This window comes from Bos indicus, chromosome 23, assembly GCF_029378745.1.
Source record: "Bos indicus isolate NIAB-ARS_2022 breed Sahiwal x Tharparkar chromosome 23, NIAB-ARS_B.indTharparkar_mat_pri_1.0, whole genome shotgun sequence".
Lineage (NCBI taxonomy): Eukaryota > Metazoa > Chordata > Mammalia > Artiodactyla > Bovidae > Bos > Bos indicus.
Window position 1 is genome coordinate 25,632,903 of NC_091782.1, and position 22,528 is coordinate 25,655,430.

Below are 22,528 nucleotides of genomic sequence, written 5' to 3' on the forward strand. Positions count from 1 at the left end.
AAACCCAAACCTTCCGTGTAAGAAAAGGCAAAGCACACTGCAGTATAACTCAAAGGAGAGAAAGTTCAACCAATGCAGCTGTACTGCACAATTGGCCTGTTATTTATGGAGTATGAATTCATGTGTGAAATAGTACAAAATGATAAAAATTAATAATATTTAATACGTTTAAAACAATTCAAATTGGCAAATAGGTCTAAAAATAGATGAAGGCATTTATGCTCTACTTAAATGATCAAATTATGAGCTCTTACAAATGGTATTATTTAATTTAAAACACAAATTAAAGTGGGTTAATGCATCAAATTAAAAGACAATCAAACACTTAGAGAATATGCACAATCTCCCCAACAACAACAAAAAAATGCCTCATAATTGGAGCATGACAAAGTTTTAGGAGGAAGCTGGGACTGTAAGAGGCCAACCGGCTTCTCTCTTCTTCTGTTGTTCAAACTGATGCTGATTTCCTACCTTGTAGAGTGGTGAGAGGAGCTATTAATTCACTTACATAAAGAAAGCTCTCTGCCTCATCTGTCCGACTTACCAAAATTCTCGGTCACTGCTGTGATGGTCACTCTGGAAGTGAACATCAGGATGGACGAGGCCCACCCTCTCATGCGGTCGTAACCTCTGACTTGGTACTCCCCGGTCGGAAGGGATGGGACCACACAATGGAGAAGGGTATGGTTGCCAGAGACACCCACACAAGGGGACATCCCAATAAAAATGTCTACATTTGCAGCTCCTGAGATCCGGGCTACCGAAAAGGTTAAGACATCTTCAGTCTGAGAAACAGAGAGCAATTCAGGAGTGAAGGCACTGCTGTAACCAATGACACCCATCTGATAGGAAAGTCCATCTACCTCTATGACCAGGGCAGCAGAGCCATTCCCTGCAGGAACAGCACATTGGATGAGCTCAGAGCCGAGGCTCACGGTCAGGCAGGCCTGCTGGCCAATGTAGACTAATGTGGAGTTCAGTCCCTTCAGGGCTGTGCCCTCCAAGGTCAAGAGGCTTCCACCATGGAGGCTGAAATTCTTGGGGAAATAATGAAACACTTGAGGCCAAACATGGAAGTGTCTGGACAAGTTACCAGAACAGGCATACCCATATCTTGCATGAAAAACAGATAGGTAGTGAGGTCCAGGGGACAAGTCACTTATCCAGCACGCCACGTGGCTTGCATTATGGAAAGCCACAGTGCAAGCAAGACGATCATCCACAAACACCACTGGCTCATCAGCCGTGATACCTAACCTCTGACCCCTAACCAGCACTGTGGTCAGAGACCCACTGATGTTTGTGGTCCAATCATCCACGATAGGAGTTGTCTCTTCACACAAGAAAAGAGTACAATTCCCCTGACACATGCTGGGAAGTCCATTCACCAGGATAGTGACATTCAGGGCGAAGGAAGTACCAGGCAAGGGGTCACCCACGGGGGTAATCCGGCAGAGGACTGTCTGGTCCCCCAAACTCAAAATCACACAAGTAAAGGGACCCGAGAGGTCAACCTCCACTGACCCCCTGCTGGAGCGGAGAGCCAAGCCCCTCACTGTGAGAACAGTCCCTCCGCAAGTGGACCCGCGTGTTGGGAAAATGGAGGTTATCTGAGGCATCACCACACACTGCTGGGGCACCGCAGACATGTCAGCAAACCCCATCTGCCTCTGGTGTACTTGGAGAGGATACAGGCCGGCCTCCAAAGTGTCAAGAGGAAAAGTGCACCCAGCCGGGCTCAAGTTGCTCCCAGGAGACGGAGTCTGGAGATCACAGCTCAAGTTACCCAGAAGGACCACTGAGTCGAAGAGATTTTGTCCCTCCACATAGAGCCTCAGGCTGTGATTCGTGACTTCTCCCCGCATGGCAGTGACCACTGGTGTTGCTGCCACTTCATACATGAAGGTGAAGCCCTTCCCCACCAGGCGAGGCGAAGGTCGGTGGGGGAAGGGCTTGCTGCCAGCCCAGACCTCCACAGGGACTGGGGCGCTCAGCGGCAGGGGGGCTGGCGGCGGGGTCTCACACCAGATGCTGGTCTCTGTTGAGTTCACGATGTCACAGGACCGATTGCCCACCAGCACCCAAAGCAAAGCTCGGTCCCTGCTGAACCCTCTTCCTGAGATGCTGAGGATGGTTCCACCTGAAGCACAAATATTGAGAAAAAAAACTGAGAAGCTGGTATTTCAGAACTAGGAACTCACAGCAGCTGTGTGAGCCCCAGAACAACTAAGTGAAAGGTGGGGTAAGCGTTAGTGAAATTTTTCGCCTCACCCCACCAGTGTTAAATGTATGACTGTTTTGGCAGGAGTCAGATGGGCTGAAATTCACATGGCAGTAAAACAACACAAATTATTCCATAAGAAGAATGTTTATAAAGTTTAAGACAAAATACGTTTTCAAGTATATTTATAGATCCTAGACAACTTCGACACTAATGAAAAATCAAATTTCTTGACGTGCTCTCGTCATCTGCTGTATTATCGTACATGCTATTCTACATTATTCTATATATTACTATGTAGAAAGAGTATATATGTAATTCATATACACATATATACAACATGCTGCTGCTAAGTCGCTTCAGTCGTGTCCGACTCTTAGTGACCCCATGGACTGCAGCCTACCAGGCCCCTCCGTCCATGGGATTTTCCAGGCAAGAGTACTGGAGTGGGTTGCCATTGCCTTCTCCGATATACAATATATACATTAATAAAAAATCAAATTCTCCAGTCTTATCATCTGTTGTATTAACTGCCCTATTATTCCATATTATTCTCTGTATTATTATGCAGAGTATATGTATATTGTTCTATATATGACCAAACTGACAGCATATTAAAAAGCAGAGACATTACTTTGCCAACAAAGGTCTGTCTAGTCAAAGCTATGGTTTTGTCAGTAGTCATGTATGCATGTGAAAATCGGACTGTAAAGAAAGCTGAGCACCAAAGAATTGATGGTTTTGAACTGTGGTGTTAGAGAAGATTCTTGAGAATCTCTTGGACTGCAAGGAGATCAAACCACTCAATCCTAAAGGAAATCAGTCCTGAATATTCATTGGAAGGACTGATGCTGAAGCTGAAACTCCAATACTTTGGCCACCTGATGCAAAGAACTGACTCACTGGAAAAAACTCTGATGCTGGGAAAGATTGAAGGCAGGAGGAGAAGGGGATGACAGAGTATGAGATGGTTGGCTGGCATCATTGACTCGATGGACATGAGTTTGAGCAAGCTCTGGGAGTTTGTGATGGACAGGGAAGCCTCGCATGCTGCAGTCCATGGGGTCACAGAGTTGGACACAACTGAGCAACTGAACTGATATTCAACTTACACACTGATGAAAAATTAAATTTGTTGAATTCTTCTACTTATCTTCTATATTAGTCTATATAATGTTTCAGTAATCCATATATTGTATAGTCATATGTGTATTTGTATGTGACATATCAAGAGCCACTGAAACACTGAAACATGCTTGTGGTTTTGCTGTTACAGTCATATTGTCTCACTTTCTAGTTGAGGGCCAATCACACCCTCCCTACAGGACAGGGATGGGAGCCACAAACCCCTTATCATCACCAAATCAGTGGTAAAGTAAAGCAGCTTTTAAAAGGATTATACTACGTTCAAAAAAGGATAATGTACATACTATAGGATGCAGGGAATACTTCAATTCTCTGTAACGGCCTACATGGAAAAAGAATCTAAAAAAGAATGGATATGTGTGTATATATTCACTTTACTGTATACCTGAAACTAACACAACATTGTAAATCAACTATACTTCAATAAGAAAATTCTAATGAATACTGTGCTATTTCATACACTGTCACAATGGTTATCACATGCAAATACATAGCTTTCATTTTTTTTTCTGAAAATGAATAGTTTTCTATATTTCTCTATTTGTCCAGTGCTGACATCTCCCATACTGGCATTTGTGTTTCTTTTTTTTTAATTAGTGAGGTATAGTTGCTTCACATTATTGTGTTAGTTTCTGCTGAACAACAAAGTGAATCAGCTATTCGTATCAATACATCCCCTCTCTCTTGGACCTCCCTTCCACCCACTCCTTCCCATCCATCTCCTGACTCTGGTCCTTCATCCACATCCCAGAGCAAGTAAAGACACCAGAGACTCATGTCTCCTCTCCTTGCATAAGCAGTATCGAAATGGCTAATTCGGGAAGCTCTTCACTTGTTTTCTGTATTTTTTTCAATTGAACTGTAGTTGATCTACAATATTATGCTCATTTCTGCTCATTTGGTATATAGCAAAGTGATTTGGTGATATGTACTCCAGATGGGCCACTTTTTAGATATTTCAGCCTCTTTCCATTAAAAAAAAAAGAAAACCAAGCACATGTCTTTTTCATAAAAATTCTTTAATTTTCTGAACTCACTGGGCTAAAGAATCCTGAGTTTCACACTCTCCAAAGTACACTACTCAGTTCCCAGGGCAGGGAAAAGGGCTTCTCCTTGAAGCCCCATCTCTGGTCTCACCAGTTTATTAATCCAGGAACGAAATCTGAATACCCAGGGAGTAGACTTGCAGAATAAATGCAACCAGTCAGGTCAGAGCCACTCACCCACAAGGGACCCACAGCAAGGCTGGATGCTGAAGACTTGTGTGATGTACTGGATGTGAAGATCCACCCTACACAAAATGAGGAGATGGTCATGAAATAACTGAAAGTCAGGAGGAGAGAAAAGAAGGCACAAAACAGCAGAGATGTGTATGTTAGAGAAGAAAAGAGAAAGGGGGCTGTGATGGAAAGCATATGAGACCAGCACTGCCCACCAGAGAAAGAGGGAAATAGTGTAGAAAAGAATCTGTGGGGGACGTTTTTCTGCATGGACATCAGGTGGCCACATCAGTCTCCCTGAGTTTAGCTACTTTCTGAATGAAGCAAGGGAACTTTCGGAGAAATGCTTGGCAGAGGGACTTCAGGGCGAAGAGGACCGACAGCAGCTTGTGCAGTAATTGACAGCATTTATTCAAAGACCAAGATACAGTCTAATTAAAGTCTTAGTGAAATCAGTCTCTTATTAAGCACAGATTCTTTCTCCTGACATAGAGGTGCCCACCCCACCCCAGCCCAACCAAGAGACATGACATCTTAGCTCCAGAAAGTTCTCCTTTCCCCAACAGGTAAGCCAAAAATTGGACTTGAGAGTGAACTGTCCTGTAGGATCTCTAAGATTTGTTCAAATTTTAGGATTCTCATGAGTTTATCTCTTAGCTTCAGAGGAAGAAGAAAAAAATAATGACCTAACTCAAAGCTAGAATTCTTCAACTGAATCATTAGACCATCAGGAGAGCTGTAATGAATGGCAGGACTCCACCTCACCCTTGTGCATGAATGTGGACTCCATTGATGGAGACTGAGATTCCATGGAGCCCGGCAGGCAGCGGGGGGAGCACCACCTCCAGGCCCTGAGCTGTCTGCGCTAGGACCCAAGCCCTGGTGTCCCCAATGCGGACTTCAGCATCCAGATCTGTGTGGTTCACTGGCAGCAGCATTCCAATGGAAAGGATCTCACCTCCTGTGTTGAAGAAAATCCATTAGCCCCTGTGAAGTGGATTAGTGCTTCAGTCACGTATTCAATTCTAAAACTATCTTTCCGGATTAAACACGTGGTCAGCACTGTGCATAATACTCTAATCAAGAGTTTTAATGTCAACCTAATTTTTTTTCATGAAACTTACAACTCTTTTAATGGAGCTACAGCCTATAACCTCAAGGGCACAGAAAGCAAAATGGTCAGAACGATTATACTCAAGAAGCACTAGGTTCATCTCAGTGTCAAGGCAAATCAAGTAGTTATGATGGTCTGCATAACCACCAGGAAGTAACATCTCGTGACCTCTTTTTTAGCCTCCACTTCTCTGAAGATGAAAATCTAAAACTCTGTCTCCAGTATGCACTGAGCCCCATAGCAATGCTATATATGCATTCAGTCATTCACAGGGAAGCCTGGCATGCTGCGGTCCATGGGGTTGCAAAAAGTCGGACACAACTGAGTGACTGAACAACAACAATTCACAATTGTGGAGTCCTTTCACCTATACTGTCCCATTTGATCCTCACACTGTCCCGATAACATTATTCGGACAGTTAGCAGGACCAGCATTTTGCTTTTGAGGAAACCAAGGCTCAGAAGTCTAGGTCTCAGAGATGATTAATGGAAATGTGAGGGCCTGAGCCCAGTCTTGTAAATATCTCAATGCCTTTTTAGTTTATTAGCAACGCTACTAAAATGCCATGTATACTATGAGCGTTCATTGTACATGAATAAAATGAATACACTTCATTTTATCTCAAATATTTCTTGAGTATAAAGAAGAATATGCCACAGAGGCACAAAATAAGTTAAATGTGGTCCTTGCCCTCAAAGAACCTCCAAAGTTAATAAAAATAGGTGCCGAAAAAGCTTCAGAACAAGACAAGCCATAAAGAGGCAGAAATTAGGCATGGCATTGTTCAAATCAGAGCCACTGTCTGAATATCAAGAAAGGCCCTGTGGGCAAGACGGTGCCTGAAATTCAATTTGAAAGATAAATCCCAATAGGGACTGATAGAGAGTCAAGGATTTACAATTTGATTCTAAAAACTTCAGTTTTACCCAAAGCTTTGCCTTTTGTAGCAATTTCTCAGTTAATCACCCAGTGACTTGGAGAGAAGGAAAGAGAAGGGGTGACTTCCTGGAATTCTAGGTACATGTGGATACAGTTAAGGATCGTATGGAAAGAGGCCAAGTTAAAGATGGTTCTGTGGCTGAAGACGAAGAAAGCTAACTTCATTTTCTTCTCTGTTCCATATCCTCTTTACTTCTTCCTGTCTTCCCAACCTCATTTATACTATCAGGTCTGAAGCCTCAGGGTAGTGAGTACAAAAATTTCAGGGTTGACTGAGAAGACATGATCACAAGGTGGCCGTAGCACAGAACAAGATTTATAGAGATGGTGCTTTGACAGGTTCCATAGGTGGGGAAATCTGCCAGCTGGAGACCTTCCAGAAGCATCAGTCAGAGACTGCCACCCAGAAGAGGAGAAGGGCAAAGAACTCCTAGGGGAGAAAGAGATCAGAGAGGCAGCTTCTATGTCCCTCACATAATGAGTCACTCAGCATCCCCGTGGGTAGTTTCTGGGTCAGAGAGCTTTGGAGGGTGGTAATGGCTCTGAGTCCCCCAGGTTGATCTGATCTATGGCTGTAACATGTTAAATGTGTTTTTGTAGGGTGTGTAAAGCAGATAGGCTCTAAAAGGTTAAATAAATATGCTTGTGAGCGGGGCGGGGGGGCGGTGCTTCCCTGGTAGCTCAGATGGTAAAGTGTCTGCCTACAATGCGGGAGACCTGGGTTCCATCCCAGGGTTGGGAAGATCCCCTGGAGAAGGAAATGGCAACCCACTCCAATACTCTTGCATGGAAAATTCCATGAACAGAGTAGCCTGGTAGGCTACAGTCCATGGTATCACAAAGAGTCGGACACGACTGAGTGACTTCTCTTTCCTTCTTTCTTTCAAACAACTGGGGGTGAAAGAATTTGAATTTGGCATTGGCGGAGTTTTCAGCTGATGGATCCCAGCCTGCTTAAAGGAGCAAGTCACATGGGGCCAGTGTACAGAGGTCATCTTTGACCCATTTATTCCACATTCAGTATCTGGCAGAATGACAGTGTTCACTTCAACAAAGCATTTATCGAGTGCTTACTCCATGTTAGTTCCTGGGTGGGCTAGGTACTGTTACCTACTTTATCTCCATTTTTCCCAATCGCCTTGAAATGATTATTCCCACCTAATAACTGGAGACACTAAAAATAGAGTTCAAGGAGTGGTCCAATGGCTAAGACTCCATGCTCCCAATGCAGGCAGCCTAGGTTTAATCCCTGGTCAGGGAACTAGATCCTGCTTGTTGCAACTAAGAGTTCTCATGCCATAACAAGATCAAGGATCCTGAGTGCCACAACTAAGAACAAACAAATAAATATTAAAAATAAACATGTCAGCGCCTTTCTCACTAAAAAAAAAAAAAAAAAAAAAAACTTAACCAGGGAGTGGTTAAGTTGGGATTCATTCAAATCTAGCGCTGATGACAAAAACTACACTAACAGTCCCTCACATCAAACTCTTCCTCCTCCTTCCCCTGCTCCTCTTCCTCTTTCTCTGATTTCTTCTTGACTCTGTTGTTATCATCAGCATCAGCATCTTCTTGATGGAGATATGTATTAATACCCTCCAACTTTCGAAACAGACTTTCCCAATAGGGTACTCCTCACTTGGGGTTTTATAACATGTTCTTCTTTATTCTGCCTGTAGAAAGATCTCAATGCAAGTGGAAATCCTGCAAATAATGCATCATGTTGTATATATCAATAACATGAACTCCTTGGGCTCTTGGTCAACTGTCAAGCTAATATGAGATGCCTTTGAGGCACTGATGCAATGCATTTATTCTTTTCATTATAGGTGGGGAATTTTATTAAAAGCCAAAATCACTGAAATCTGAATAGAACACAGGGCTCCCTCCTCCCTTTTCTACTTTGTTGGGAAGAATCTATACCACTAAGGAATTTTACACACTTTGGTCGCCTCAGGCAGCAAATTCTTCTTCTGCACTATCTGAGCTGAATAATATTGAGAAGCTAAAGGACACCTCCCTTTATTTATGTACTCTTGAGCAATGGAAAATGAAAATAGTACCAGAAGGATGGAGTCCAGGCTGTTTCTTTGGGAAATTTGATGGTCTTGTATAATAAACCCTTAGACATGTCTGCCATAAACTCTGTCGTCTGGCATCCAATTAACCAAAACACCATGTTACCCGCTACTTTTCCAAATCTATCCAGACATGATAATAAATTGTCATAATTCCATCCTGTTGTATCATCTAAATCATCAAAGATTAAGTCATTTAATGCAGTTGGAATGTTAAAGAATTCATTTTTTCTATACATGTCTCTCAAGGAAAAAGTTCATCAGAATATACTATTCTCTAATCATATCAAATAATTGCTATAATAGGAACTGCTGCCCCAAATGCCATTTTATAGTAAACTATAAGTGGCTGGATGCTTGGAATCTGCAACCAGGCTGCTTGAGTTCAAATCCCTGCTCTAGTACTTACTACAAGTAACATCTTAGACAAGTTACTTATTCTCTCTGTCCCTTAGTTTCCTAATCTGTAAACTGAGGCTAATAATTCTATCAATTAATGACAAAGATGAATTCTGATTATATGTCTGTGCTATTATTATTGGCACATGATAGGTGCAATAAACATTTACTGAATTTTTACCACTGAATTCCCATTTTCAAGATAGAAATGGTTCTCAATTTTACAGAGAGAAAAATATATATAAGGAGATTTATTTAATGATGGCTAAGATGGGAAAGAGCTTCCCAAGTGGCTCAGTGGTAAGAATCTGCCTGCCAGTGCAGGAGATGTGGGTTCAATTCCTGAGCCAGGAAGATCCCCAAGAGGAGAAAATGGCAACCCACTCCAGTATTCTTGCTTTGAAAATCCCATGGACAGAGGAGCCTGGTGGGCTACAGTCCATGGGGTTACAAAGAGTCAGAGAGAACTTAGCAACTGAGCACACGAAGATGAGAAAATCAGTCTCCAGGTTTTCAGAAAAATAACTTCCATCCAAAATATAATACTACATTCATTAAAAATTAATAAGGCCATTGTTTGCCTTTCTTATAGGCTCAGTGGTCTAAAATGAAAATATCCTCCAGGATGAGGTATTTTACCTGCTATGCTGCTTCCATTTCTGCTGAGAGACACGATTACTGGATTTAAAGAGGAGACATATGTAAATGCCATGGCAAGAACCACAGGACGGCCCCCCAAGATAACAGTCACATTCACAGTAGGTCCATCTTCCCCCTGAAAATTAATTTTAAAAATCAAAACTGTAAAAAAGACTGACGTGAGTGAAGTCCATATAGAACTAGTTTAAAAGATTAACTTCAAGAAAATTGTTTTTAAAGAATATAATTGCTACTTTCAAGTCTCTCTCTCTTTCTGTCACACACACAGTGACTAATACTTAGAACAGGTAAGGTAAGTGCAGTATCTAACAGATTAAAGAGTAAATAAGAGTGATTTGCAATTAACACATCAACTGGTTCTGAAAAAAAAAAGAGCAATTTCAAATAAACCTCTATATCTTGCTAAACTATCCATCAAGTATGAGCATACTTTCAGACATTTAAGTACTCAGAGAACTTCCCGCCCACATTTTCTGTCTTGGACTATTTCTTACAGACATGACCTCAAAAAATAAACAATAACCAAAAAAGGAGAAAGAAATTCCAAGAAACAGTGAATCTATTCAGGAGAGCAATCAAGGGAAACACTAGGATGAAACCTGTAAAATAAATCTGGAAATCACCAAGTTAAATTGAAGCAGAAGAGAAAGCATCAAGAAAAAAGAGCAACTGATACAAAGAATTTTTTTAAATACAGAGTATTTTTATTACAAGGAAGACATGTAAAAAAAAAAACTCTAAGAAAAAACAAACTATAAAAAATACATATTGCCTACCATTATCATTTAAATAGTTTAATAATGTAAATATGGTTTATTGATTTCACCATAAAATGCTTCTGTAACTATAATCAAAAGAATTGAAAGTAGTTGTTTCAGAAATGGGGACTTGAAGAATGGGGAAGTGAGGAAGGAGAGAGTGCGATTGTTTTATCATTTTCTTTTGAACTTTGCATGCATTGCTTGGTTCAAATTTAAAAGTTGATTTTCCTAATATTTATACTCTCTGGTGAAAGAAATTCAATCAGTAAAAATTTTACCCATTAAAATGGTCAATACATACTAAAGTGCTGACAATGTTGGCCAAGGGATCAGAAAGCAGGCACCCGTGTGACGATGAGAGTATTAATTTAAAAAGAGTTTCAGACAACCAGATACCTGTGTCAAAAGCTTTATATGTCTGTGTTTTTATATTGGCACATGGTGAGTACACAATAAATATGGGAAACTTTGGAAATTATTTAAATGTCCAATAACAGGAAATGAATCACAATACAAACATATGTTAGAACTGCATGCAGTTTATATATAAAAGCTAATATTTCATAATATTTGAATAACTGGATGAGATTAAAAATATGAGACCAAAGATTATTCTGAACTTTCTCTTCTTTCAGAGATCTTTATTGTTTGGCAAACAGCCTTCTTTGGGGATCATGGGTGTGCTAGGAATGTTGATGGCACTGAAGTGAACTCTGAATAGGAGGTTCAAGCTCAGCTGCGAGCATGACTCTCTCCCACAGCACTAGGCAAGGGCCTGGACCCAAACCTCTTGTGCCATCTATGAAACAGAACCAACTGAAGAGGGATGAGAAAGCTAAGGGACTTGCTTCTAAGGGAACAGGGGAGCAGCAGGGAGTAACTAGGATTAACTAAGCTATTTATTTCACAGGAACCAGACATTCCACGACTGAGTAGTGGCTCAGACAGTAAAGAATCAGGCTATAATGCAAGAGACTTGCATTCAATCCCAGGGTTGGGAAGGTCCCCTGGAGAAAAGAAGGGCTTCCCAGGTGGCACTAGTCGTAGAGAAGCTGCCTGCCAAACAGGAGACCCAGGTTCAATCCCTGGGTCAGATAGATGCCCTGGGGGAGGGCATGGCAACCCACTCCAGTACTTTTGCCAGGAGAATCCCGTAGACAGAGGAGCCTGGTGGGCTATAATCCATAGGGTTGCAAAGAGTCAGACATGACTGAAGTGACTTAGCATGCATACATGCAGACATTCTAGAATATTCCAAGTTTCACCAGTCCCATCCATGCCAGAAAACAAAATTGCTTATGAAAACTAAGTTGTTTGCTTGAAAAAGAAGTAAAATTATAAGATATATGTCTTGCAAACCAACACTCAGAATGTACACTAAATTAATATATTTACTCAGTGGCACTAATATTCATTAAGAGTGTGGACTGGGACAGTCTGGTCATTTTCTTTTAAAAGATATTAACTGATGCTAATTACAAGCAACATTGGTGGGGTCAGCTTCCCACTTCATAGCAAAAGTGTGTCCGTGTAAGCAATATAAGTAAGCACGCTCTCATGATGAGACGATCATGTCAGTCAACTTAGTTCTAAGAAATGATCCACTGAGAACCTTACACATAATTAACTGCTGCTATTACTACTGCTGCTGCTGCTGCTAAGTCGCTTCAGTCATGTCCGACTTTGTGCAACCCAATAGATGGCAGCCCACCAGGCTCCCCCATCCCTGGGATTCTCCAGGCAAGAATACTGGAGTGGGTTGCCATTTCCTTCTCCAATGCATGAAAGTGAAAAGTGAAAGCGAAGTCGCTCAGTCGTGTCCAACTCTTAGCGACCCCACGGACTGAAGCCTACCAGGCTCCTCCATCCATAGGATTTTCCAGGCAAGAGTACTGGAGTGGGGTGCCATTGCCTTCCCCCTAATTAACTACACATTAATAATGGTCATCTACCCAGAAAGGAGATGCCCAAAGATTCCACTTACTTTGGATGGAACTTTGCACTGAATTCTTCGTGAGTTGCTTGTAGTGACATTAATGACACAAGACTGGGATCCAAATAACACCAGGTTAACATTATCCAAACCAGACCCTCGGATGGTGGCCCAGAGACCTCCTGTAAAAAAGCAACACTTTCAGATGGGACACACAGCTGTGCTAGTAGACAACCCATAAGAGAAATAGGTGAAATAAAAATATGAAGCTGCGTAGTTAAAACACAAGGCACATTCAACATGCAGAAAGAGACTGGAGTTAAAGATATAAACTGCTAAATAAGGTGGGAGATACAGTGACTAGAGGGCAGAGAAAAGGAGATATTCAAGAATAAAACATAGGGATACAACACAGTCATGGAAAGGAGAAATAAAGTAAATAGAGGGCAGTGAAAAGGAGATATTCAAGAATAAAACATAGGGATACAACACAGTCATGGAAAGGAGAAATAAAGTAAATGGTTTCCGAAAACTCTTTCTGCTCAAGATTTTTAAATATCATCCTTGTCAATTCTATAAAACTTAAATTCTTTTCCCAAGAAAAGAGTGTAAGAGAGGAAGAATAAAATGGTAGAAAGAACAGGGTCCCAGAGTCAGGGCCACAGACTGCTCTGCCACTTACAGCAGGTCATTTGCACTATTGTCCCTGAGTTCACTGGTCTCATCTCCTTCATCTTCTTCTTTTTTTTTTTAATTTGTGGCCACACTGCATGGCTTGCAGGTCTTAAGTTCCCCAACCAGGGACTAAATCTATGCTCTCTGCAGCAAAAGTGCAGAGTCCTAACCACCAGATCACCAGCGAATTTCCATTCCCTCATCTTTAAATGACAGCCTTAGCCTTTCTGGCTTTGTGATAATGGTACCACACCAACAAGGTTCTGGTTTCCATGATGATATAGAAGTGACTGTCATCAGCACCTGGTGTCATCAGGACTTCTGCACTGACCACTGAGGATCAACTATAGCAATCATAATGTCAACAAGAGGAGCGATGGCACCAGTCACACTGATATCCCACCTGGAGGGCAGCCCTTGATCCATCTGATGGACAGGTAGCCCATCTCTCGTGGATGAGCAATGACTCTGGTCTGCCATCTCTCCAGAAAGGGATACAGGAGAGGCAGTAAAGCCACCAAATAGAGACACACGAGAGTGGGGAGATGGCACATGTGTCGGGGTGAGAAAGGAAACGTACAGCCTGACGGAGACCTTTCAGTATCACGTGACTGAATGGAATATTACCCTGAAGTTAAAGATATAAACATGCCCTGAAGACTCAGAGCACGACCATAATAGACTTCTAAGTTAAAGACTAACACTGAAGAAGAGCCAACATACAATAGCAACATAAAAGATACAATATCTGGAAACAATCTTGACAAGAGCAATTCAAGAATATGAAGAAACTTGAAGAAAGCTTTGAAATGCTGTTGATGAATCTAACAGATGGGTTAAAACCTAAATAAGAAAACTAAAGTAAATGTACAGAAAGTGAACATCATAAGGTGGCATATCTTTCTGGGTTAAACTAAAGCACCAGTGCAATTATGATAAAAATACAAAAAAATTTTTTTTTAATTTAAATTAAACGAGCTGATTTTAAAATTCAATGAAAAATACATGCCAATAACAAAATTCCAATAATAAAAGTAAAGGGATCTTCGGCTGGACATTTAAAATATCTTATAAAACAGCTCTATCTGGAGAGATCAGGACAGCAGAGTAGAAGGATACACAAACATCAAAGATACACCTACATGTGGAGCAGAGCTCACTGCTAACAACCTGAAGGCTGACAGAAAGGCTCTTCTTACAACCAAGGCTGTAAGAAAGATCTATACCTAGTCGGGTGGGAAGGGAAGAGAAGCAATCAAGTCAAGACCCTCACAGGTGACACAGAAGAATAGGGGAATGTCACAGGCTCAGGGACCCTTCCAGGGGACTAAGGGGTTCAAGCCACATACTGGCTCCCCCCAGCCCTAGGTTCAATACCAGAAAGAGGAGTCCTGAACGGTGTCCCCCTCAAAATTCATAGGCTGAAGTCCTAGCCACTCGCACTTTTTTCATCAGGAAGCCTTGAGCAGGTCACTCTTCTCTTAGAACCCTATTATATCATCTGAAAAATGAGGATAATAATTCCATCTTTCAGGCAACTGTTAGCATTTAGGGTGTGCAACTGCCTAGAAGAGGTGCTCAGTAAATGATACCAGGCCCATCCTCATCGTTATAAGGAAACTAAGTCCCACAGAGTATATGAAATATCTAAGGTCACACTTCTGACTTTGGCAGGCTGAAAACAAAACCACATGTCCCAAATCCCCAGCTAGTGTCATTTCCCCTTGATCAGATTGTCCCAGTGACTTAATGATTGACCTCGTGATGCCTGACACCATTAACCAAACTATGGCATTTTATGTGGCAAGTGACTTCATTTGAGGGCTCAAACGTCCATTACTCATTAGAAGAAATGCTGATGGCAGAAAACAAAAACCTGTGAACCACAGTGGATATGGATTTATTATGTGGCGAGACTAGATTCTTGCAGGTTGGCAAGAACGAAGGTCTCAGAGCATCAGAGGCAATGTGGTTGCCCACAGATTACCAATGTCTGCAGCTCGGGAAGGCTCCACAGTGTCCAGTCTGGGTTCCACATTTAGGAAGAGGCCTCCTCCACTGGCATTGATGGCAAGACCAGAGGGTCTCACCAACATCGAGATCTGATGCAATCCAATAGGCAGCAGGCTTGTCTGACACACCACGTTTGTTTGGTTTGAGAAAATAACGTTGCAACTCGTTTTGTTCACTGTAACTTGCAGGGCCTTGTAGTCACCAGAGAAACTAGTTCCCGTAATATAAACCAGTAGGTCCATGTCATCTTAAAAGAAGAAAGAAACCATCTCTCAGCAATATCACTCCATTTATGAGAACTCTGTCAAATATCCGTTCCCTCTCACCTTCCTCTCAAAATTCAAGGAACTGAATGCTGACTTATATTGGAATCTGTGTTTATTTTAATAGCCTAGAGCCCTCCACTTAAATTTTCTCAAACTAGTAATGACAAATCACTAACCAGTTAAAAAATGGGGAAAAACTAAAGAATATTTCAAAACAAGGGACAAAGAATATGCAACATTTTAAGTCATCAACAATCTACCATTTCAAATCATGACCATTTCATTTAGATTAGCTCAAAATTGTCCTTTTGTTGTGCTACTCTACATTCACCCCATGAGCTGATGTACCTTCTATTCAGCCATCACCAGGGACATACCCTCCAACAGATCATTCTGATCTTAAAGTTCACACACAGAAATAGTAACCCCCCACCCCGCACACGCACACACACACACACACACACACGCACAAGAAATAAACCCACATTTATGGTCACCAAAGGGGAAAGGTTGTGGGAGGGATAAATTAGGAGTTTGGGAGTAACACTTACATACTACTATACATAAAATGGATAACCACCAAGGATCTGCTGCATAGTACAGGGAACTATACTCAATATTTTATAATATCTATAAGGGAAAAGAACCTGAAAAAGAATACATATGTGTATACATGGATACCTGTTTTTTGAATGTTGGCTTAAAACTCAACATTCAAGAAACTAAGATCATAGCATCTGGTCCCACCACTTCATGGCAAACAGATGGGGAGACAATGGACACAGTGACAGACTTTATGTTCTTGGGCTCCAAAATCACTGCAGATGGTGACTGCAGCCATGAAATTAAAAGATGCTTGCTCCTTGGAAGAAAAACTATGACATACCTAGACAGCATATTAAAAGCCAGAGATATCACTTTGCCAACAAATGTCTGTCTAGTCAAAGCTATGGTTTTTCCAGTAGTCATGTGAGGATGTGAGAGTTGGACCATAAAGAAAGCTAAGCATCAAAGAATCGATGCTTTTGAACTCTGGTGTTGGAGAAGACTCTTGAGAGTCCCTTGGACTGCAAGGAGATCAAACCAGTTAATCCTAAAGGAAATCAATTCTGAATATCCATTGGAAGGACTGATGCTGAAGCTGAACTTCCAATACTGTGGCCACCTGATGTAAAGAATTGACTCATTGGAAAAAGACCCTGATACTGGGAAAGACTGAAGGCAGTAGGAGAAGGGGACGACAGAGTATGAGATGGTTGGATGGCACCACTGACTGAATGGATATGAGTTTGAGCAAACTCCGTGAGATGATGAAAGACAGGGAAGTCCGGTGTGCTGCAGTCCATGGGGTCACAAAGAGTCAGCCACAACTGAGCAACTGAACAACAACAAATACACATATATATGGGGCTCCCCAGGTGGCTCAGTGGTAAAGAATCCACCTGCCAATGCAGGAGACACGGGCTTGATCCCTGGGTTGGGAAGATCACCTGGAAAAGGGCTTCCCTAGTGACTCAGAGAGTAAAGAATTTGCCTGCAACGTGGGATACCTGGGTTTGATCCCTGGGTTGGGAAGATCCCCTGGAGCGGAACATGGCAACCCACTGCAGTATTCTTGCCTGGAGAATCCCCATGGACAGAGGAGCCTGGTGGCCTATAGTCCATGGGCTTACAAAGAGTTGGACACAACTGAGCAAACAAGTATACACACAGGAAATGGCAACCTACTCTAGTATTCTTGCCTAAAGAATTTCATGGACAGAGGAGCCTAACAGACTAAAGTTCATGGGGTCACAAAGAGTCAGACATGACCGAGCACACAGCATACACACATACACACGTATATATACACATAGTTTTATAGGGATGTGTGGCTTCCCTGGTGGCTCAAACAGTAAAGCATCTGCCTGCAATGCAGGAGATACAGGCTCAATCCCTGGGTCTGGAAGATCCCCTGGAGAAGGAAATGGCAAACCACTCCAGTATTGTTGCCTGGAGAATCCCATGGACTGAAGAGCCTGATGGTCTTCAGTCCATGGGGTCACAATGAGTCAGACACAACTGAGCGACTTGACTTTCACTTTATAGGTATATATACATATAAAACTGAATCGCTGAGCCGTATGCCTGAAACTAACATTACATTGCAAATCAACTACACTCCAATCAAAAAATAAACTCAACGCCCATTTCAATGTCAAGTACATGTCATACCAAGGGCATACCACACCGAGTAGACCTGGGGAGTTGACCCTTCAAGGTATTGGAAGGCACAGGAACCTGAACAATAAGCTGGTATGTCATTCACTCGCACAACCACCTAGAAAAAGGCAAGAGCATTAAAATGTACACATCTCATATGCTCAAGGGTATTCCTAAAGGACATGTGAAATTTGCCCAAACTGAAATGTGTTAGTGATTCACCTACTCTTTATTTTTTCCTTCTATTTTCCAATAATAGACTCTCAGTTGTAAAGCATGACTCAACATGGTAGGCTATCTTTAAATGATGGTTAATATGCAGAAACCTAATATTTTTACAATTAGATAGGCTCAGTCTGGAGTAAATTCCCTCTCACATAGAAGTAAATTCAAACTGTGCAAGGACTTTTTAACACCTTATATTTTTTAACTTAGGACCTACTGCCTGTGAAAAGCCCTATCTTTGCTGGTAAATGCCAATATAACTAAAGATTAGAGTGGATTTGGACACTTGGGTTGGGGTCTTTTTTGTCCTAGAATGGGAAGTCCCTAAGAATAAATTATATATCTTTCCCTCTCACTGGGACTAAGGTTAATCTAATAGAACTCTACAATACTTGTAGATGAAAGTGGTGAAAAAGGTAAGACTCTCAGTCTTTGCCTATAAAATAAGGATTAAGTACACACTACATCTATGATAGTGTTTGCTTATGGCAGGAAGGGATCATGCATCAAATGTTAGCAATTGTTAATTCTTGTTTGGGTACCCAGGTATTGGTTATATTATTCTTACAGATTTTGCATTTTAAAACTGTCTCGAATGCACATGACTTATAAGAAGGGAAAGTGCAAAAGACATTTTAAAGAGAAAAGGAGGTGACTCAGCCCATTTACTTTCCAAGGCCACTGTGAGGAGGTATAAAAAGTAGGTAGCTAGAGATTCTCTATTTTGGGTGCCATAAGAGCATCAGTAATTATAACAACTGGATGTTGTGTTTACAAAGCACTTGTATTTTCAGAGTATTCTCCATACCCTGTGGAAGTAGAAAGAGCACAGCCAGGGCTGTCTCTATTTTGCAAATTAGAACACTGACCCTTGGGATTGGCCCACATCACAAATCAGGAGGGGCTGCAGTAGACTTAAAACCAGTACTTCACTTTGGGGGGCCCATCTGCTCTCACCTGAGTGTGTTGGTTGGCAGTGACCAACATGTCTCCAAATATGGGTCCAAGGAAGACACCACCATCATATACCACACGTGTGGTCACAGCAGGGTTCACTCCGGTGAGGTTTTCATTAGATACCTAAGATGGTCACATTTCTGGTGAATCCTGCCATGGAACAGAAGTCTAATCTTGCTTGAAACAAATGACAAAGGGTGTTTTCACATTCATTTACAATAATCAGATAGCTAGAAAGTGAAAATAGAGTGACACCGGGCTTGAAATCTAGAAGCCTAACAGTAAGTAGTGGTGAATGAAAGCCCCAGTAGACTAGAAGAATATTTATTTGCAAGTAGAGTTACCAAAAAATGCACACTATGCTAATCTCTCAAGTCTTGCAAGAGATTTTGTTCCCATGCACTTTTCTATTTTACAAGTTTACAATCCAAATACTAAAATAAAATGTCAGGAAACAAGTGCCATGAGATGACTTCCATCCTTCCTCCATCTCCACCCAAGGATTTTGTTTGAAAACCAGATGACCCACAACACCAAATAACAAGAATAAAATTTCACCTTGGATTTCACTTCATAAAACCAAATGCTAGATGATCATTAGATTATTTTTTAAAACCCTAAATATGCAAGAGCATCTGGTTTTGTCATTATCCGAAGACAGCAAATCCGTTCCTAAACTTCCTTCTGCTCTGCCATCTGCCTCCATGATAATCTAAGTCAATCACATCTGCTTAAATGATCCAATAACAGATGTAGAATTATTGTATGGTGGACACTGACCAACAATTTCTTTACCTACATCATGTTAGGAAAGGCAACATTATACTTAAATTGCTTTATCAGGAATATGAGATACAAAACATACCTTGAAACTTTCAGAAAGATCATTGAGCTCTTTTACTTGAGTATTCCAACAAATTCACAAATCATGACAGTTTTCATTCATATAATTCTGATTTTTTTTTTCACAAAATTGTTTCAGAGCACCAAGTCCATAAAGCCAAAAGGGATGCCATACATACCTTGATGAAGTTGGGCAAGTCCCCAACCCGGCTGGACCAGGAGAAGGTCCACACATGTTCATAGCAAGACTTTAGATCCTCCGTCACAGTGAAGTCACTAACATTGAGGTACCTGGATGTGAAGTCATCAGCGCTGGTTTGTAAGAGCTTCTGGAGGTGACTGGCTGAGATGTGCACAGGGACACCTGTGGGAGAAGGTCATGACACCGAAAATGTTCTTATTTTAGTCGCTAAGTTGTGTCCAACTCTTTCGCAACCCCATGGACTGTAGCCCGTCAGGCCCCTCTTTCCATGGAATTTCCCAAGCAAGAATCTTAGAGTGGGTTGCCATTTCCTTCAACAGGAGATCTTCTCAACCCAGGGATCAAACCCCCATCTCCTGCAGGAGGATTCTTTACTGCTGAGCTACCAGGGAAGTGCAATATAGAAAATACAGGAAACTAATTACTCCACCTTGTAGCATCTCATCATCAAGACAGCAGAATACAGGTTAAAATACCTTCACATATGCAGAGACCCTCAGGTTCAAGATGTGGCTTCAAGAGAACCCTCAGTCCAGTTACGCAATTTTTAAGGCAAGCATAAGTAGATGCTCACTTTTTATATCACAATTCCTTTAACCAGCATCATATCTCTCAAGCAGAGAACACAGTCACATCAGACAAAACTATCTCAGCTGTCAACTCAAAATGTGAATTCCAAACACTGGTAAGTCCTGAAAGTCTAATTAAATACTGAGTTTTTCCCGGGAAAAAAAAAGTGTAGCTGGCCCTGTGAATAGGGAAAAGTTGGCCACCTTCCACAAGGAGTGGAAAGGCATAAAGCAGCTGACACCTATAAAAACAGAGCCAACCAAGCTGAGGAATGTTGGCACTGAACTCTGGTTTCTCTATTAGAATTTCCTTTAAGCCCAACCACCTGCTTCCCCATCACACATCCATGCAGAGAAATAACTGCACTCTGGGCTTGTGTTTGAAAACTGTTTCATGCTTTACCTGAAGTTTCCATTTCATTAGCTACTCCAGCAACCCTTTGAGGTGGGTCATCTGGATAACCTGCTGCTGCTGCTGCTAAGTCATTTCAGTCGTGTCCCGCTCTGTGCAACCCCACAGACGGCAGGCCACCAGGCTCCCCCATCCCTGGGATTCTCCAGGCAAGAACACTGGAGTGGGTTGCCATTTCCTTCTCCAATGCATGAAAGTGAAAAGTGCAAGTGAAATCACTCAGCCATGCCCGACTCCTAGCAGCCCCATGGACTGCAGCCTACCAGGCTCCTCCGTCCCTGGGATTTTCCAGGCAAGAGTACCTAATGCCTCCTTAAGAAATGAAGAAAATGAAACCCAATGTGATTCAACAGCTCACCAAACAAGTGAGAGGGGTTTTGATTAAAACCCAGATTGCCTTGACCAACTCAAGAGATTTCCTCTTGAATCCCACACTGCCCTGGAGTGTTAATGAAATACCACTGCATTTCCAAAATGCAAACAAAACTCATCTTTTAAAAAAAAAAGATTGTCCTATATGAATACATCATTTGAGGGCCATTTCAAATGGCCAGGTGAAGGCTGGCTTATCCCCCAGTTGTTTTGCAGACAGTGATGTGAAGAGCATCAGCAACAGAAGATGATGGCAGGAAAAAAAAAATCTCTCAACAGGTACTCTGCAGTTCCCTCATTGTGAGAAGGGAAACAGCACAGTAATGGGCTTCACAGTGGCAGAGCTCTAGAGCACTTACTCACACACTTACAGTTTCCAATAGCCTCAGGGCCATCTACTTTTCCTAAGCTGTCCTACTAGAGGAAAAACTCCATTCCTCCAGCCAAGGATGGACTTCTTTGCAAGTCCAGCATCTTTCTTCTCAGGAGGGTAGAAGATTTTTGGACCACTTGCCAACTTTTGGACAACCACTCTTACATTCTCCTGAGCCCCCAACTTCCCCTATGTTGTTACTAAATAAATATTAAAATCACTTCTAACCCTGTCCTTGATGAGATGTATATACATTGATAGTTGAAGATTTAGAAACATTTATATTCTCATTGCAGTTGAAAGCTCTTTCTACATTTAATATGGTTTCTCAGTTCAGATCAGTTGCTCAGTCGTGTCTGACTCTTTGCAACCCCATGGATACGGTTTCTAAAACACTCAACATCATGTGGGATCACTTGGGAGTTTAATTTAGAAAGGTGGTGGCTACCATGGATCTTGGTCTATGAAATTCTAGAGAAGAAGACTGAACTCTTTGAGAAGCAAATACTCAAGTTCATACCTGGACCCTGCTTCAGCTATTTGTATGAGCTTCGGGCAAGCCTGAGTAGACTGAGCTGAATGGTGGCCCTCAAAAAGATACACCCTAATTCTTGGAAACTATGATGTTATATCATAGAGCAAAGGATGTGATTAAGGATCTTGAGAAGAGGGAATCATCCCAGATTATCCAGGTGGGTCATAAATGCAGTCCTATTTATCCTTAGAGGGAGTTTGGAGACGGCAGAGGAAGAGACCATGTAACCAGGAGGCAGGGGCTGGGACGATGCACTGCACCGAGGGATGCCAACAGCCACCAGCAGCTACAGAGGCAGAAAACAGATCCTCCCCTAGGCCTGAGGAGGAAGCGTGGCCCTGCCAACAACTTGATTTTGCACTTTGGCCTCCAGAACTCTAAGAAAATACATTTCAGTCATTTTAAGCCACCA

At 41.9% G+C, this 22,528-nt stretch overlaps 1 protein-coding gene across 11 annotated transcripts in view; it reads right to left on the minus strand.

Moving 5' to 3' along the window:
• Nucleotides 1–22,528, minus strand: part of PKHD1 (PKHD1 ciliary IPT domain containing fibrocystin/polyductin) — a 443,081-nt gene that overhangs the window by 373,247 nt on the left and 47,306 nt on the right. For 10 of the 11 annotated variants that reach the window (XM_070778107.1, XM_070778110.1, XM_070778108.1 and 7 more), the window contains 9 exons: nucleotides 19,833–20,017; nucleotides 18,811–18,933; nucleotides 17,641–17,746; nucleotides 15,135–15,407; nucleotides 12,524–12,654; nucleotides 9,758–9,893; nucleotides 5,353–5,548; nucleotides 4,591–4,658; nucleotides 545–2,140 (listed from right to left, as the gene is read on the minus strand). In XM_070778107.1, coding sequence (XP_070634208.1) covers nucleotides 545–2,140; nucleotides 4,591–4,658; nucleotides 5,353–5,548; nucleotides 9,758–9,893; nucleotides 12,524–12,654; nucleotides 15,135–15,407; nucleotides 17,641–17,746; nucleotides 18,811–18,933; nucleotides 19,833–20,017 — 2,814 coding nt within the window. The remainder of the gene's footprint in view (nucleotides 1–544; nucleotides 2,141–4,590; nucleotides 4,659–5,352; nucleotides 5,549–9,757; nucleotides 9,894–12,523; nucleotides 12,655–15,134; nucleotides 15,408–17,640; nucleotides 17,747–18,810; nucleotides 18,934–19,832; nucleotides 20,018–22,528) is intronic. The other variant, XM_070778111.1, reaches the window with a different exon arrangement.